Below are 16,196 nucleotides of genomic sequence, written 5' to 3' on the forward strand. Positions count from 1 at the left end.
GAGAGGAGGGAGTCCCTCCCTCTAAAAGCACTCTGTGTGGGGAACATGAGAGCCAGACCAAAGCTCAGAGGTGAGATGACCATCTCTAACTGTCCATGACTCTTCTCCATGTCACAGCTCAGCACTCACATCACTGCTCCATCATTATTCACAGGAACCAGCCTGGACTATGTCATGGAATTTTCTATTGGTATTTGTTACTGCATGCAGGAGAACGGACACACACATCAAAAAATCCCAGGCTCATAGTAATGAGCTTTCTAACCCATCACAGCGCCCCTTTTATACCCCCCCCCCCCCCACACACACACACCCACAGCTCTCTGTATCTTTTAGTTACAACAGGTTTCTGTCCCACAGGCTGTTGCTGAGCAGAGACTCCCACTACCTTTACTCAGGAAGCTTCAGGCACTGGTCAACATTTAGCACATGCCATAGTGAAACATTGTTAAGCAAAACTAAGCAGTGTTTTTCCACCAGATTATCCTGACATATACACATACTTCATCTAAGCATACAAAGGTTATACAAAAATCATACAGTGAAGTTTTATCCATCTAAATCTAAATTTGAGGGTTAACTAGAATTCCCCCATTACAACTAATTTAATTTAATTTAACTGCTCGATGTTGTTGGATGTCTGTGCTCATGTTTTCTTCCATCAGTCATGTTGTGCTGCGTGTCGTAGGATGAGTATTATTATTTAAATCTAAAAGAGTGGAAACTTTTGAAGCTTAATTTTCACACATTTGACACTGTAACCCAAAGGACCTCACATAGATGTTCATGTTTTGCTTTTTTTAATTTACAATGTTTTGTCGCTTTTCACTGTGGTCTCTGCACTTCAGCACTTTGCAGTGCTCACGGCTCCTGCTCTGCAGCTGGCTCTCTGCTGCAGCAGCTCACTCCTCCTCTCTGGCAGCTACTTAAACCAAGTCTATTTCTGGCTGTTTCTGCATAGAACTGAGTTTATCCCAGCAGTTAAAGTTTGTTGTAGTCAACCTAACCTCATGCAAACTCCACTGAAAGGCACCCGGCCAGCCAGTGGACTCAAACCCAGGACCTTTTCACAGTGAGGTGATGGTGCTAAACACGTCACCCATTCAGCACTGTGATGTGAGCATAATTATAGAAAAATCTGAAGACATTTAAAATCCATGAATGCAGGCAGGGAATAAATGAGCTGCCATTATGGTTGCTCCCCCTGCTGATAACAGAGGACATCCTTTTAGGCCTTTAAAATGCAGGGTTCGCTCGGTTTTTTAAATCCCTGTAGAACTGCTACAGAAATCTCGCAAATGTTCGGAGGCCACCAGCTGCAAGCCGACCGGGAGGTTGAGGCACAATGTGCCGGGAGTGTGGTGTTCCCCCTGGCTGTAGTGGGCCTCGACCTCCCGTTAGCTTCGAGCTGGTGGGTAACAGACATCTTCGAAAATGTCTGAGCACTTTGACAAATATGTGGTGTCTTGATAAACTGAGCAGATATTTGAAGTTTACACAGCTACATTCACGCCGGAAAATATCATAAAAGTTTATTTTGTGACCCAGAAAGAATAATATTAAAACTAAGTGGCTGCCACCATTGTTGGCAAAACAATGGCTGCGCCGTGCTATGAATTCTGGATAGGTTGGGTCACAAAGGATACAGCAACTCGGCCTTCAAATGCGACCTGTGATGAATGCAGTCTTTTTTGCAAGATCTCGCAAAAGTTCAACTTAATTTTTTTTCTCTCATGTCCCTTGCGGGGCCCCGCAAACTGGAAGCAAGAAAGCTAGAGCTAGAGCAACGGGTTTTTTTTTTCCATACATTTTATGCCATCAGCCTGTCCTAGGTTTGTTTTTGTTTCGTTTTTGTTTTTTTTACCTTCAGGGCCTTATAAGCCTTTATTGGTGTTTTTAAAAATCATGTCTGACTTTATGCTTTTCTGTATCATTTGTGGAATGCTTAGAACTCAAATTGCACTGCTGGAAATAGTTTATTTTGATGCACATGCTGGTTTTTTTTGGCAAATTAGCACTATAATATTTATTTTCATTTTTCCTGTAGTATATAAAAATTGGTGTATCTCAAAAACTAAACTATGAACACACTCAAAATAAATTTCCTGTTGTTGGAAACTATTTTGTCCATGTTTTTTGTATTTACAGTTTTGAGGGATAAACCTCAAACTAACTAGAAACCTCTCTTACTTACTTAATGCATACATAACATTAAAATTTGGGCTATAGCGGTTGTATTAATTGATGAATTTTATAGTGTTTCCTGTAAACTTGTAAAGGACCAGAAGTCTTTGTCCAACCACAGCTGTCACCACCTGATGGATAGAATGACGGTTTTAGACAGGTGCTTCCATGCGTGTAAAATAAAAGCTAAAACTGCTCAGACCTTGCTGTCAAATTTCCCAAAGTAGTAAAATTAGCAATTTGCGTTCCACTTCATATGCAGCATATTTCTCCCTGTAAAGGTGGACACACCTGAACAATTTAATGCTTCAAATATGTCCTGCCGTGAACTGCGTCCACACTCACAGCTAAAGCACAAACTGCTGCACACTGGAGCGTTTCTAAGATAAAGGACAGCATGGAAACAATGATCATGTCTGAGTGTTTCTACGCTGAGATGTTTGACTGTGGATCCACTTCATGTGAACATCAGTGCAGGTGAACTTTTCTGTAAACTTACAGAAACAATGTTCTCCAATTCAGCAAAGAAGAGTTTGAGCTGCAGACTGTGAATGACTTTCAGAGTCAAATACTGTGAGCTCTGACAGGTGATTTGTGCTGATTACAGCTGTCAGCTGATGCTTTAGTTTCACTCATATTTAAATGACTTCAGTTCAAACTGAGGGGACAAAACAGTCCAAATGTGGATTAAACATGTGATTCATGCATCTCCAGGAATAAAGCCACAACCTGCAGGAGCTCATCATCATTATTAAGACTTAGTTCAGTGTATCAGAGAAAACTGAAACATAGAGGTGTGTTCATGACAGCGTCTAATTCGTGATGTCAAAGAAACTTTAGATTATTCAGCAAAGCTGATGTGGAGCTGAGATCTGATTCGACATGAATGTTACATGCACGAAGTTCACATGTTAAACTATGACAGTCACATATATAATGTGTGAACATCATGTTATCCTAAAGTGTCTGAGTGGCCATAAAAGAGCTTTAATATGGTTTCATACGGAGGTCGGAGATGGCAGTGAACTGCGTGCATAACACTCAGAGCTGTGCCTAATATTCTGTCCACTTCTTGTTTTTGTGTTTTGTTGTTGGAAAGTCTTACATTTCAGCAGGTTAGCTCAGGTATCTCTGGTATGAATCATGTGACCTGGTTTCTAGATTACATGACAGGTCAGAGGTCAGCGACTGTAACTCAGTTACTTCTGTTAATGTGAACTGTTTGTGGTTTACCTCTCAGACTGACTGAAGTCCTCAAGCAGATGATGATGGAGGAAGAGGAGGACAGAGCAGAGTCTGCAAGATCCAGCTGTCCGTCTGTGGCCAGTGACCAGTCCAAAGGTCAACCTCCAGACTTCAGTGATGAGCCTGGACCAACAAGGTCAGAGAATTGTAATGAGCTCCCTTAGATGTTTATGATTTCTTGGACAAAAATGGCCTGAATTTTTTTTTACAAAGAAAACAAAGAAAAAACATAAACATAAAATATTAGACATGGTCATGGTCCAGATAACCATGTCTATGGTTATCTGGACACAAGAGACTGAGGCACAACTTGTAGGATGAGGCAAGCTCATCCGAGTACGTAAGCGTAGAGCTGCCACCCAGGCAAATGAAAAAATAGAGCTATATCACGCTATAACGTGAAAAGTTTATTGTTCTAACAATATACTTTTCATGTTTGTGCTACCTTTCACTTTGAACAATAAAACGTTTACAATATATTATTTATATTGTAATAACGTGATATTATGCAATATACCTTGATCATAACGTTGAAACAAATCAATACCATCACTAGTGTGTACAATGCCATCATGTTTTTTTAGTGGTAAAAACAGTGCCGATCAAATTAGATGTAAAACGTCGATGGTAAAAAGTAGGAAAAAAAATCAATTTTACCATCACTAGGAGTAGATGTCTGAAAGTCAGTTTCTTCTTCATAAATGTACTCAAGTAAAAGTAAAAAGTATCGTGCAAAAAAGGTACTTTAAAAGTACTTTTTTTTTTTTCAAAAACGTACTCAAGTAAATGTAACGGAGTAAATATAAGTCGTTACTACCCACTTCTGTGTGTGTGTGTGTCCGTTGGCCTGGGAGTAGTGATGTTTGATTCATGAACGAATCGTTCAATACTCGAGAATCACTTTACTGACTCGTGAATCATGATTCACAAGCGCAACTGACTCACTGACTCATCCCTGTTGCTGTTAGCAAACTAATCCATTAGTAGAAATATGTCTAGCTTATAATTAAAATTGTGTGTGTGGGGGGGGGGGGGGGAAACAACAGCCAGTTTCTTAACAAAAGCATTTCTGCTCTGAACTGGAAGAAAAACCCCCGAGTAGAAGCTCACATCAAGACATAGTAGCATCGTGCTGCTAACATGCTAACAGCACATTTGAGCTACTCACCACCTCCCTTCCTGTGCTGAATCGTAGCGTAAGCGAATCACTCAGGACTCACTCACCCCCTCCCTCCCGGCTCACAGCTCAAACGAGTTGAACGAATCACTCACTCACCCCCTCCCTCCTGGCTCACAGCTTCTTCTTCTTCTTGGTTGGCAACCAATTTTAAGGCGCATTACCGCCCCCTGGCTCACAGCTCAGTGGACATTAAGATGAGAAAATATATATTTGACACATTTAAGGAAAATACTAATAAAATACAAATAAATAAATGTTCTCTTTAGAATTTTTTTGCTCTTTTTTCCTCTACAAAATAGTTGTTTTCTTTTACAATCATTCATCTTAGCAGTAGGATTTACATGAAAAGAGAAACAAATTAAGTTTGAGTGAAAATATACATTTTTGCACTCTCTGGTCAACTGAAATTTACCATCACTACCTGGGAGGGTTAAGAATTAAAAAGTTCTATTAAATTAATTATTTATTACTATTACTATTAATTAATTAATTAATTAAAAACTTCTCTTGCAGTGCTACTGCAGTAGCTGGAATGTTGGTTTGATTCTAAATGTATTGTTATAATACATTGGTTTTTAGTCATGGATCTATGAGGCAAGCCAAAGAAGAAGCAAATAGTTAGCCTTTGGCGCACTTCTTTGTACTTGATATGTTGTTAAATAGAAACAGGCAGTTGCATTTGCATTTTTCAGCTCTGTTTCCTTCTTATTGCACATAAAACTACTACAGGTAATTGAGTGGTAATTGCTTAGAAATTACCACACAATTATGTTCTTGTTTCTCATTGGAACCCTACTATTACCACTCTATTACCAAGCTGTAGAAAAAAACCCCCAAAATAAAACAAACAAAGGCTCTGGTGGACTCACTATCATGTTTCATCTCTCAGACTCCTTAGCTCAGAGCTGATTTAACAGGTTATCCCCGGACTTTACATTTAATATCATTGTTTTCTTGCTAACATGTGAGGACTGAAGTTTGGAGGGTGTTTTTAGAAGTCCCCCACCGAAAACCCCCCTGATGGATGGCAGACATTGCCATGAACTGGCTGTGAATCAGACAGGATAGGACCAGATGCAGACTTGCAGACAGGGCTTAAACTCAAAACACAGCTGTGTTAATGAGATGGCAGAAATACAAAACTAACCTAAACTAAACACAGCCATGAGGGAGATCAGGGTGCTGGACACAGGAAACAGAGTGCTTAAATACACAAGGAATGACAAGGAACAGAAAACACATGGGGAAACAAAGCTAAGGCAAATTATACATAGCGAGACAGAAGAAGCAAAACTAAACACACTGAACATGTGACACAAGACTCACAATAAAAGAGGAAAAGATGTAATGCACGACTGGCACATTTTGAAACCGAAGAGGGAAACAAGACACAAGGATGCACACAAATACACAGAGAAGGACACAGAGGACAGAGACACAAAGGGAACCCAAAGGTCAAGAAATTAAACTGATTGCAAGTTAACTCAGAGACATAATAAAAATGAACTTACAACTAACCAGTTAAACTTAATATATAACAGACGACAAAACACAGAATGTCAAAATGCTGGATCAACTGACCCAGAACCATGGCTTTCATGTCCAGCCTCCTGAGAAAGCAGGAAAAGTATCTTTCATGATTTCTTTTTTATTTTATTTTTATAATTTGTCTTCCAGCATGAGGTAGAGAAACCCACACTTCCATCTTCAGTTTGCTTCTTATCTCTAGTCTTTGGATTATTTTCTCTTTTAAGTTAAGTTTTTTTTTCTTCCATGTCTTGTATTAGTTTAACTTTATTTTTGTGATTAGGTAATCAAAAAACCCTTTTTGTACACCTTCTTGTTGTCTTCCCTGTCTGTTCCCGAAGAAGAGAAATTATGTGATATATAGTGAATAATCTAAAAAATGGATATCATTTGATAAACTGATGCTGAGTCAGTCCTCCAGCTACAAATATCTTTCAATGTGTTTATAGATTAAACATGGCGATGTGCACAGATGACATAGATTGTAACAAGGTGAGTCACCATATAATTCTCATCTCATATCTGTTAACTGAGCTCTTGTCCTTAGCTTTTTGCAGTTAATATTAAATTAAAGCTAATTACTGTCTATTTGTAACTGACAGCATTACAAAAAAAATTAAAATAAAGTTTGTTACATTGATCTCAAGACTTTCCTTTAAATTATATATTCTTTCAGATTTACCCGGTGACTGAATATTCCATATCAAATCGCATCGCACTGCTGATCAATATTAGACATTTTTATGATCTGAAATCAAACCGACACGGTGCTGAGTATGACGCACAAGCCGTGCTCAACCTGCTCTATAATCTGGGCTATGCAGTGGTATATTACCAAGACCTGACTGCACAGGTAAATTCTACAGACAGAAAGCGTTATTTCACTTCCACTTAGCTGATGTTCAAACTGAGTAAAATATCAAATTCATGTTCAACTTTTCTGTTTACAGGAGATTGATGAGGCTCTAATTCGTTTCTCCAAGCATCGAAAGCTCTTTAACACAGACAGTGTGTTTGTGGTTCTCATGTCTCATGGTGACTTGGGAACTATCCGTGGCTCCGACCTGAAGAACTTTGAAATTGATAAAATTTATGAGCGCTTAAACACAAAGAACTGTCCTGCACTAATGAACAAACCAAAGGTCATAATCATTCAGGCCTGTAGAGGAGGTGATTATCAACTAGCCTGACATGCACCAAAAAGATGCTGAACATTACTCTTACACATGTTTTTATTATTATTATTACCAGTTATAGTTGTAGTAGTGATGTTATGGTATATTTTGTTTAGTTTGTCTCATTTAGGTCAGTGTCTCTTTTTAAAGAAACAAGAAAACCATGAACAAAATTAATTACAGGCAAAGAAAATCCAAAACTTTGGAGAATGTAATGAAACTAATGGTTTACTAGATGTAATGATGTTAAATACACATGATGCAGTTTTTCTCACTTTTAGTATGACAACAGAGCACCTGAAGATGATCAAGAATAGCTGTTTGCACACATCTTTCTTGTTTCAGAGAATGAAGGAGTAGTTACAGTAGATGCAAGCAGACAATCCATGGGGACAGAAAACACTGGCCCTCCATCAAAAAACATTGCCAAAGTTGGAAAAGTACACATAGAAAAGGATTTCATTGGTTTTCATTCGAGCACACCTCGTAAGTTATCCTGCTTCTTGTAACTATTATAATAATAGTGTATAATAACAAACACAATTAAATGCAGCAAATTATGTTTCTGTTTCTTTGGAGACACCTATTCATATAGAAACCCAGAATATGGTTCTAATTTCTTCCATTACATTTGTGATGTGATCCTCACGGGGTGCTGTCAAGATGATATTGAAGAACTATTCAAAAAAGTACGTTTGCCAGTATTTTATCTGGTCATTAACCTGAATTTATTCCTAATTCTTTCTCTGCATGTTTAAGTTTTTCTAAATATTTTTGCATTTTCTTTCTGGCTACTATTACTAGTCCATTTCATACCACGTTGATCTCCCATGCTCGTAGCTGGCAATGGGGCTAGAATTCTGTAATGCCCTTCATTTGTTGTGACCTGAAACAAGGCAAAATAAGAGATGATCCTCCTGTCTCTAAACATGATGGAAACAATGTCTCCATGTCTCTCTCTCTATGACTGCAATATATATTTTCTGTAATATGAGCAGCTGTGTCAGACATCACTGTAACTTTATTTTAATCTCAAAGGTCATGCAACAATTTGAAGATTTCCCCTCTGAACAGAAGCAGATGCCAACCAAAGAGAGAGACACTCTGACAAAACACTTCTACCTATTTCCGGGTAAGTACCACTGTCGGGTCTGTGCTTCGATAGGCCCGCAAATTCAGACTTATTCTGTGAAGAAAGCAAGTCAAAAACCGGTTTTTACATGTGTGTGTGTGTGTATGTGTGTCTCTGTAAGTGTGTATATATGTGCAGGTGAGTGAGTGTGTGTGGATATGGGTGCATTTGTGTGACTTCCTGCTCACAAAAAGGTCATCTCCCCTGGCTTAACCCCCCCAAATGCTCTACCCACACAAAAACATAGTTGAGACGAAGAAGTAAACATCCTCACTAAATAAGGATGGAGACAGAAGAATGTCTTTGATCATACAGTTTGAACTAAGGCTTACAAATTTATCCGTGCTGTCGGGTGAGAAACGACGGCTGTGATTCCGATGTTTCGGCGGGTCCGCGCTTTGTGTTTATGCCCTTTTTGCGCTGATTCTAAAGCTGTTAGTTTTATCTCTCTCCAAACAATACTGACCAAACCAGTAGCAAAAGATCCAAACTAAGCTTCACATAAACATCGTCATGGACTCCCTCTGACTTTTGCTTTTTAAAATTATGCAAAATGCAAAACGCTTAGTTGTGTCTCTAATAAAACCGTTGTAACTTCAGAGGTAATGTTCATATGCTGGTTAATGTTTTTTTTTTTCGTTTTTGTGGTACTGTGGAATATTTTTATAAAATCCCAGGCCAGGAAAATCACCTTCATGTTTTTCTGTTTTATCTTGAGCTACTTTGACAAAAAGGCCTCTGCTGTGATGCTCACACCTTTGATAAAGTCTCAAAAGTGTCAGCTTCCTTTTTATAGATACAAAAATATGTAAATGTACTGATTTGAATTATAATATTTCTGACTGAGGCAAAATTTCCCAGATTCAAATCCAACTGAATCGAATCGAATCAAATTGAATGGAATTGTGGATCGAATCAATTCAGGACCTTGTGAATCGGAATCGAATTGATTCTAGAAATGCCCTACACGTATAATTAATTCTGCAACTGTGGAGGATTTTTCAATGTCTTTTTCGAAACTTGCCTCTTCCATTCCTGACTGTTCCCTGGCTTCCACGATTGATGACTTTGCTAGCACTTTTTTTTCCACATGCTCCTCCATCCTCAATACTGTTGCCCCTGTTAAAATGAAGCACCCTAGATCCTTTTCCCGATGCTGGCTAAACGATTCTACACATGCCTAGCAACGTGTGTGCTGCCGGAATGAGAGAAGATGGAAGAAAGATAGACTACAGGTTTCTTATGATACCTGTAGTCTATCTATCATGCCAGCCGGTTGCAATTTCAACTTGCTGCTAAAATGGCCAAAGCTGCCTTCCTATCTAAAATTATTCTTACTCATGGTCACAACCCCCGATCCCTCTTTAATGTTTTCAATTCATTCGTTAACCCCTGTCCTGAAATGCCACTGCCGTGCTCTCCTGCTCTTTGTGAACTTTTTTGAACTCATTTTATTCGTGAAGTTTTACATCTTAAGTCCTCACTCCCCTCAGTGTCAAGTTTTATTCCCACCCCTGGTTGTTCATCATCACTTCAACAGTTTGAGCTGGTGTCACTCCATACTCTCAAGCAACTTACTGACCAATCAAAGAACACCTCTCCTGCTTATGATACCCTTCCATCTCGTTTAGTTAAGGACTGCTTCAGTGTAATTGGACCCAGCATCCTATCTCTAATGAATATATCTCTACTTGCAGGCTCTGTTCCTTCAGCCTTCAAACGCGCTGTTGCCCAGCCCGTTCTTTAAAAAAGGAACCTTGATCATAACGATCTTGGGAACTATAGGCCAATCTCTAAGTTTCCATTCCTGTCCAAAATACTGGAGAGGATCGTTCTTTCACAACTCCAGCCATATTTGGATGCGAATGCCATTTATGATAAATTTCAGTCCACTTACAAACCCTGTTATAGTACTGAAACGGCCTTGCTCAGAGTCCTCAATGATCTCCTTCTGATTGCTGACTCCGGACGCTCTTCAATTGTGGTCCTACTTGATCTATCCTCGGCCTTTGATATGGTAGATCATAATGGTAGGATGGTAGATCATCGTATTAGCGAGGCTTGAACACACAGTTGGCATTGGAGGTGTCGCCCTAGATTGGTTTAAGTCATACCTCTCTAATAGGTCCTTCTCGATCAATTTTGGCCCTTATTTCTCCTCTGCTGCACCTGTCTCCTGCGGCGTGCCTCAAGGATCTTTCCTTGGTCCCCTGCTCTTCTCACTGTATATGCTCCCCTTAGGCGCAATCTTTGAGAAGTATAACATCGCACATCATTGTTATGTCGACGACATACAGATGTAGGTAACTCTCTTATTCTAAACGACAGGAAAACGGAAATTACCGTCTTTGACAATAGAGTCCCCCGTAGCCAACTCCGTGAATTCCCTCGGTTCCTTTAACAGTTTCCTCACTGATACTGTTAGTGACCTGGGTGTATTTTTGGATAGCTCTTTTAAGTTCGATAAACAAGTGTCCTCTGTTGTTAAATCTTGTTTCCATCAATTGTGTCTTATTAGCAAGGCCAGACATTATGTTCCACATCGGGACTTTGGAACGCTTATCCACGCCTTTGTGACATCTAGGTTGGATTATTGCAACTCACTTTACTTCGGTCTTAACTCTACTCTCCTCCATAGACTCCAAATTGTTCAGAACGCAGCTGCTCGTCTCCTTACTGGTAGTGGGCGGCGTGTCTCTATTACCCCTGTCCTTGCTGATCTGCATTGGCTTCCCATTAAGTACCGCATTCAATTCAAAATCCTGCTGCTTACCTTCCGAATTATTAACAATATAGCGCCAAGCTACCTCATTGAGCTACTTAGATCATACACCCCTACTAGAGCATTAAGATCATCTTCCCAGTCACTCTTGGTACTGCCGAGATCTCGGCTGAAGACTAGAGGTGACCGCGCGTTTGCCTTGGCTGCACCCGATTTATGGAATAACCTCCCCATCGCTATACGCGAGTCTGATTTCATCCATTCCTTCAAATCGCCGGTTAAAAACCCACTTATTTAGCCTCGCCTTTTCTACCAGTTAACGATTGCTTGATAGTTAGCTTAACGCTTATTCTTATGTTTGGCTTTTAATTCATTTAAAAAAAATTTTTGACTGTTTTATCCTCAACACCTAGCCTTCTTTTATGCTTTTATATGCAATTCTTTTGCCTTCGTGTGTTTTAATGCCATTCAACATGCTAGCACGTTTTGGTACCTTGCCATAGCCCTCATCCTTCCCTGTTACTTCATCTTACCCTCTTGCATGTTAAGCACTTTGGTACACCACTGGTTTTTAAATGTGCTATATAAATAAAGTTTGTTGTTGTTGTTGATTGACTGTGTTAATTTTTTAGGATGAAACAGGATGACTAACTCGTGTTAGTAATTTGTAGTCATGATGATGGCCATCACAATGATAGTCATTTGACAAAACAAAAATTACAGATAGAATTAGGTTAAGACTGCAACCAGCCCAAAAAAAAAAACCAATGCTTGTGGGGGACCAGAGCCCTCATACTGCTAAAGTAACATGAATTGATTTGATTTGCTAGTTAGAACATTGTCAAATGTTTAATGGACCAATTATGATTTAAGATGCATTTGCAGGAATTAAGCACCGGTTCCCTGAAGAGAAGCAACTACACAAGAGACTGGAAGCTCTCAGGTATGCAAAACCCTCCTGAAAAAGGAGAAAATTGTTAAAAAACATTTCCTCTCTCCTTAACTTAGCCTTTTTGTTGATTCATGCAGAAAATGAGTTCCATATCAAGAATCAGACATCCTGTGATATCTGGAGAAACACACAAACAGTATATGACAAGCAAACAGTTTAAATGTGGCTTAAAGATTTGTGCAACATGTGATGCCAGAAAAAGTTATGACAGGACCAGCAAGTTTATACTGAAAATTGTTCAGATGATGTTCCTGGAAAGAACGGTTGAGGATAATAGATTTCTTACTGCACATTGGAGTACAGAAGACTGGAGTTTGGGATTGCTTGCAACATTATAATATGGCAGTTGCCATATGTGCAGTGTGCTGGTATAGTTTTACACTGGCCTCTATTGTTGCTTATTGGCTTATTGCCAGCTATGCAAACCAAGCTCTGGCAACAGTTGTATAGGGATCGAATGGCCCGTAGCAATGGCCCAGACACCCCAGCTGCACCTCCCACAGAAAACCCCAAGGGACACGGTTGAATGCCTTGTCGAAGTCCACAAAACACAAAACAGGCTGGTTGGGCAGACTTCCATGCGCCCTCAAGTACCTGCAGTATCAAGAAAACTGCAGTGTTCCTCCTGTGTCTGAGGTTTGACTAACAGACAGACTCTCCTTTCTCGCACATTGGCATAGACTTTCCCAGGGAGGCTGAGGAGTGTGATCACCTGTAGTTGGAACACATCCTCTGGTCTCCCTTCTTAAAAATGGGGACCACCGCCCTGGTCTGCCAGTCAAGGGGTTCTGCCCCTTGATCTCCACGCAACATTGCAGAGGCATGTCAGGCAGGACAGCCCTACAACATCCAGAGCCTCACCTCAGCCACATCAGCTGCTCTGCCACCAAGGAGTTGTTTAACTGCCTTCTGTGACCTCACCCCCAGAGGTTGGGGGTGGGGGGGTGGTCATCCCAAGACTCTTCTTCCTCCACAGAAGACGTGCCAGTGGAATTAAGGATGTCCTCGAAGTATTCCTTCCACCGCCCGACAATTTTCTCAGTCAAAGTCAGCAGCGGTCCACCTATACACAGTGCAGGTAGAGCACCGCTTTCCACTCCCGAGTCACTTGATGGGTTGCCAGAATTTTTGTGAGGCAGTCCGAAAGTCTTTTTCCTTGGCCTCTCCGAGCTCCTCCAACATCTGTGTTTTTGCTTGAGCCACTGCTCATGCCGCGTTCAGCTTGGACTGCCGTTACCTGTCAGCTGCCTCCGAAGTCCCACAGGCCAACCAAGCCTGATAGGACTCCTTCACGTCTGGTGTCCAACATTTGGTTGGGGGGTTACCACCACGACAGAAACCAAACACCTTCCGGCCGCAACTCAGTGCAGCAGCTTCGGCAATGGAGATGCTGAACATGGTCCATTCGGAGTATGATAACTTGGAGATATAGTTCTTATCTTCCTACTTTCCTCCACACAAGTGGAAAAGCCTGAAGCTGTATCATGTCTGAAAACACAAAATTCAGATATTAGAACAGTCCATTTTACTACTCAAACATTTCTCATGATGATCAAACTTGTCATTTTATTTATATTTCATTAAGAATGAAAATGCTTTTTTATTAGGGTTAGGGAAAACCAATTTTTTGGGACTTTGATCATTTTTAATGTTAAGACATATATTAAGACACTTTACCCCTTCACTTCAATCTCTCTTTATCCCAGTCACACAAATGTAGACAGATAGTTGATAATAGTTTCTAATGTGCTGATTGGAATATCATGAAAGAGGCAGAAATTTCTCTGTGTGCATGTCGACAAATCACAAGATGAACAGGTTTCAGGTAGTATTAAAACACATTAAAACGCTGCACTCACTCAAAGGTCAGAGGTCATCTACAGTAACCACACTGACGCTAAGAGAAGAAAACAGCTGGCAGCAAAGGCAAGGAGGTGTTCTTTTTAGCTAAACAGAAGAGGAATATAAAGATAATGACGACAATGAAAATGTAGGAGTGTTCCTTTATTAGTGTCTAAAAGTATGTGTATGAGAGCGATGCAATGTCCATGTGTGCATGCTGAAAGATACTGTGCTGGTCTGATCTGGTCTCCTTTCTTTCCTTTCTCCTTTCAGGGTGGAGCCTGCTGGGGGCCGATGGTTGAGACCAGTTCTGAGGAAGTGTAAGTGTGTTTTTAATGTGATTGATGAAAACAAAGCAACACACATTCAACCATCTTCAAACTGTCACATCACTTATCCTGACTGTCATCATCAAAGTGTCAATCAATGAACAGATGATGGATCAATAACTGCAGCTGGATTGTGTTTGTTCTCTCCATCAGATTCCTGTCAACTCACAATCGACACAAACACAGTTCACACAAACCTCCAACTGTCTAACAACAACAGGAAGGTGACATATGACAAGGAGGTTCAGTCATATCCTGATCATCCAGAGAGATTTGATTTTTATCCTCAGCTGCTTTGTAGAACTGGTCTGACTGGCCTCTGCTACTGGGAGGTCGAGTGGAGAGGACACATTTTTATATCAGTGAGTTACAAAAGAATCAGAAGGAAAGGAGGCAGTAAAGACTGTAGGTTTGGATGCAATGATCAGTCCTGGAGTCTGAGCTGCTCTGATGATGGTCCTCGTTCTGTCTGGTATAATGGAAAAAGAACATCCATCTCCTCCTCCTCCTCCTCCTCCTCTGTCTCTAACAGAGTAGCAGTGTATGTGGACTGTCCTGCTGGCACTCTGTCCTTCTACAGAGTCTCCTCTGACACTCTGATCCACCTCCACACCTTCAACACCACATTCACTCAAACTCTTTATCCTGGGTTTACACTCTGGCCCAATAGCCCTGATTCCTCAGTGTCCCTGTGCTGAGTTGAGTGTAAAGAGTGTCCTCCTGTTAGAGAAAGAGTTTAAACTCTGGCTGATTGGAGCCCACACCCAGTTTCACACCTTGGCTCAGGCGATTAGAGGATCATCAGGGGGTCCTTTTGTCCCTCTGTGGGGGGAAACTCCCACTAGGTTTATATCTGGGACTCTCCACCATTTGACCTTAGAACTGAAGAAGCTTCTCGGATGAGAGGTGAAACGTCTTCAAGCAACTTAAAGAAGTCCAGACGCTTTTCTTTGCAAGCTCCTTTGACTACGATGACCTGGATGACTGAGAACCTTCACAGACACACAGTGCGTCTTATAATCTGGTGTGCCTTGAGCATGAATTCTGGTTGTGCTTACTGACCCCAGCCGATTTTATGTGGTACACGGCGCTAAAAAATGTTTAAAAAAAAGTGCGACTTTGGTAAGCTACGAAGATGCACACCTCGATGAATCATTATGGCTATCGTAGTGAGGAACCTCGAGGATCCATCTGGGCCCAAACTCTGCTTCCAGTTCTAAGGTTGAAAAAACACTGTTGCATCACTAAGAGTTCAAAACTGTCTAAATTCTTTCATGTTTAATAAAATGATCAGCATCTCTGCTTTACCAAGTGCAAAAACTAAGTTTAACTATCAGGCTGCCCCTGGGCCTGATACTGCTTGAGGTTTTTTTCCTGTTAAAAGAGAGTTTTTCCTTTTCACTGTCACCAAAGTGCTTGCTCATAGGGGGTAAAATGATTGTTGGGTTTTTCTTTACATGTATTGTTGTAAGTCCTACTTTACAATTTGAAGTGACTGTTGTTGTGATTTGGCGCTGCATAGATAAAATAAAATGAAATTAAATAAAATTGAATTAAAGATTGTTGTATTTATCATGCTTTTCAGTTTTATGTAATAAACTTGAGACTGTTGTATGTATGTATTTCCAACTCTTTATTACAATTCTTTTCATATAAACACTCGACATTTGAAAAGTCATTAAACTATAACTGTGAATAACTGTTGTCCATTTTTGTCTAATCTATAATTGCCCGTTTTTCTGAACATTCTCAACAATACACACACACACACAAATCTTTCTCTCACCACTCACACTATTTTCTATCTGAAATTGTTGTGTCACATTTTTGTATCAATATAGAGACTTTCTCAACTTTTAGGAGTACCTCCAGTTCGATGGACATGCCAGTAGTAACCACACAGTACTG

General features: G+C 40.3%; 2 protein-coding genes across 2 annotated transcripts in view; both read left to right on the forward strand.

Annotated features, from left to right (window-relative positions):
• The first annotated feature begins 22 nt into the window (after positions 1 to 22).
• LOC120743083 (NACHT, LRR and PYD domains-containing protein 4C-like) overlaps positions 23 to 16,196 on the forward strand; it is a 46,481-nt gene continuing 30,307 nt past the window's right edge. Inside the window, exon 1 of the mRNA XM_040046608.1 lies at positions 23 to 70. The gene's annotated coding sequence lies outside the window, so the exon portion shown is untranslated. The remainder of the gene's footprint in view (positions 71 to 16,196) is intronic.
• LOC120743084 (neoverrucotoxin subunit beta-like) lies at positions 7,345 to 15,120 on the forward strand. The gene is made up of 6 exons (XM_040046609.1): positions 7,345 to 7,797; positions 7,891 to 8,000; positions 8,350 to 8,443; positions 12,051 to 12,108; positions 14,233 to 14,279; positions 14,442 to 15,120. Exons 1-6 carry the CDS (start codon positions 7,698 to 7,700, stop codon positions 14,984 to 14,986), a joined length of 954 nt encoding a protein of 317 aa, XP_039902543.1. The 5' UTR covers positions 7,345 to 7,697; the 3' UTR covers positions 14,987 to 15,120.

This window comes from Simochromis diagramma, unplaced genomic scaffold (genome assembly GCF_900408965.1).
Source record: "Simochromis diagramma unplaced genomic scaffold, fSimDia1.1 OVJJ01000406.1, whole genome shotgun sequence".
NCBI lineage: Eukaryota > Metazoa > Chordata > Actinopteri > Cichliformes > Cichlidae > Simochromis > Simochromis diagramma.

What these genes read in the sequence shown, in the direction of transcription:
- LOC120743084 (XM_040046609.1), top strand. Translation starts at nt 7,698, where the DNA reads ATGGGGACAGAAAACACTGGCCCTCCATCAAAAAACATTGCCAAAGTT. An exon ending in AAGAGACTGGAAGCTCTCAG is followed by an intron (nt 12,109 to 14,232) that starts GTATGCAAAACC and finishes TTCTCCTTTCAG; the next exon opens with GGTGGAGCCTGCTGGGGGCC. An exon ending in GAGACCAGTTCTGAGGAAGT is followed by an intron (nt 14,280 to 14,441) that starts GTAAGTGTGTTT and finishes TCTCTCCATCAG; the next exon opens with ATTCCTGTCAACTCACAATC.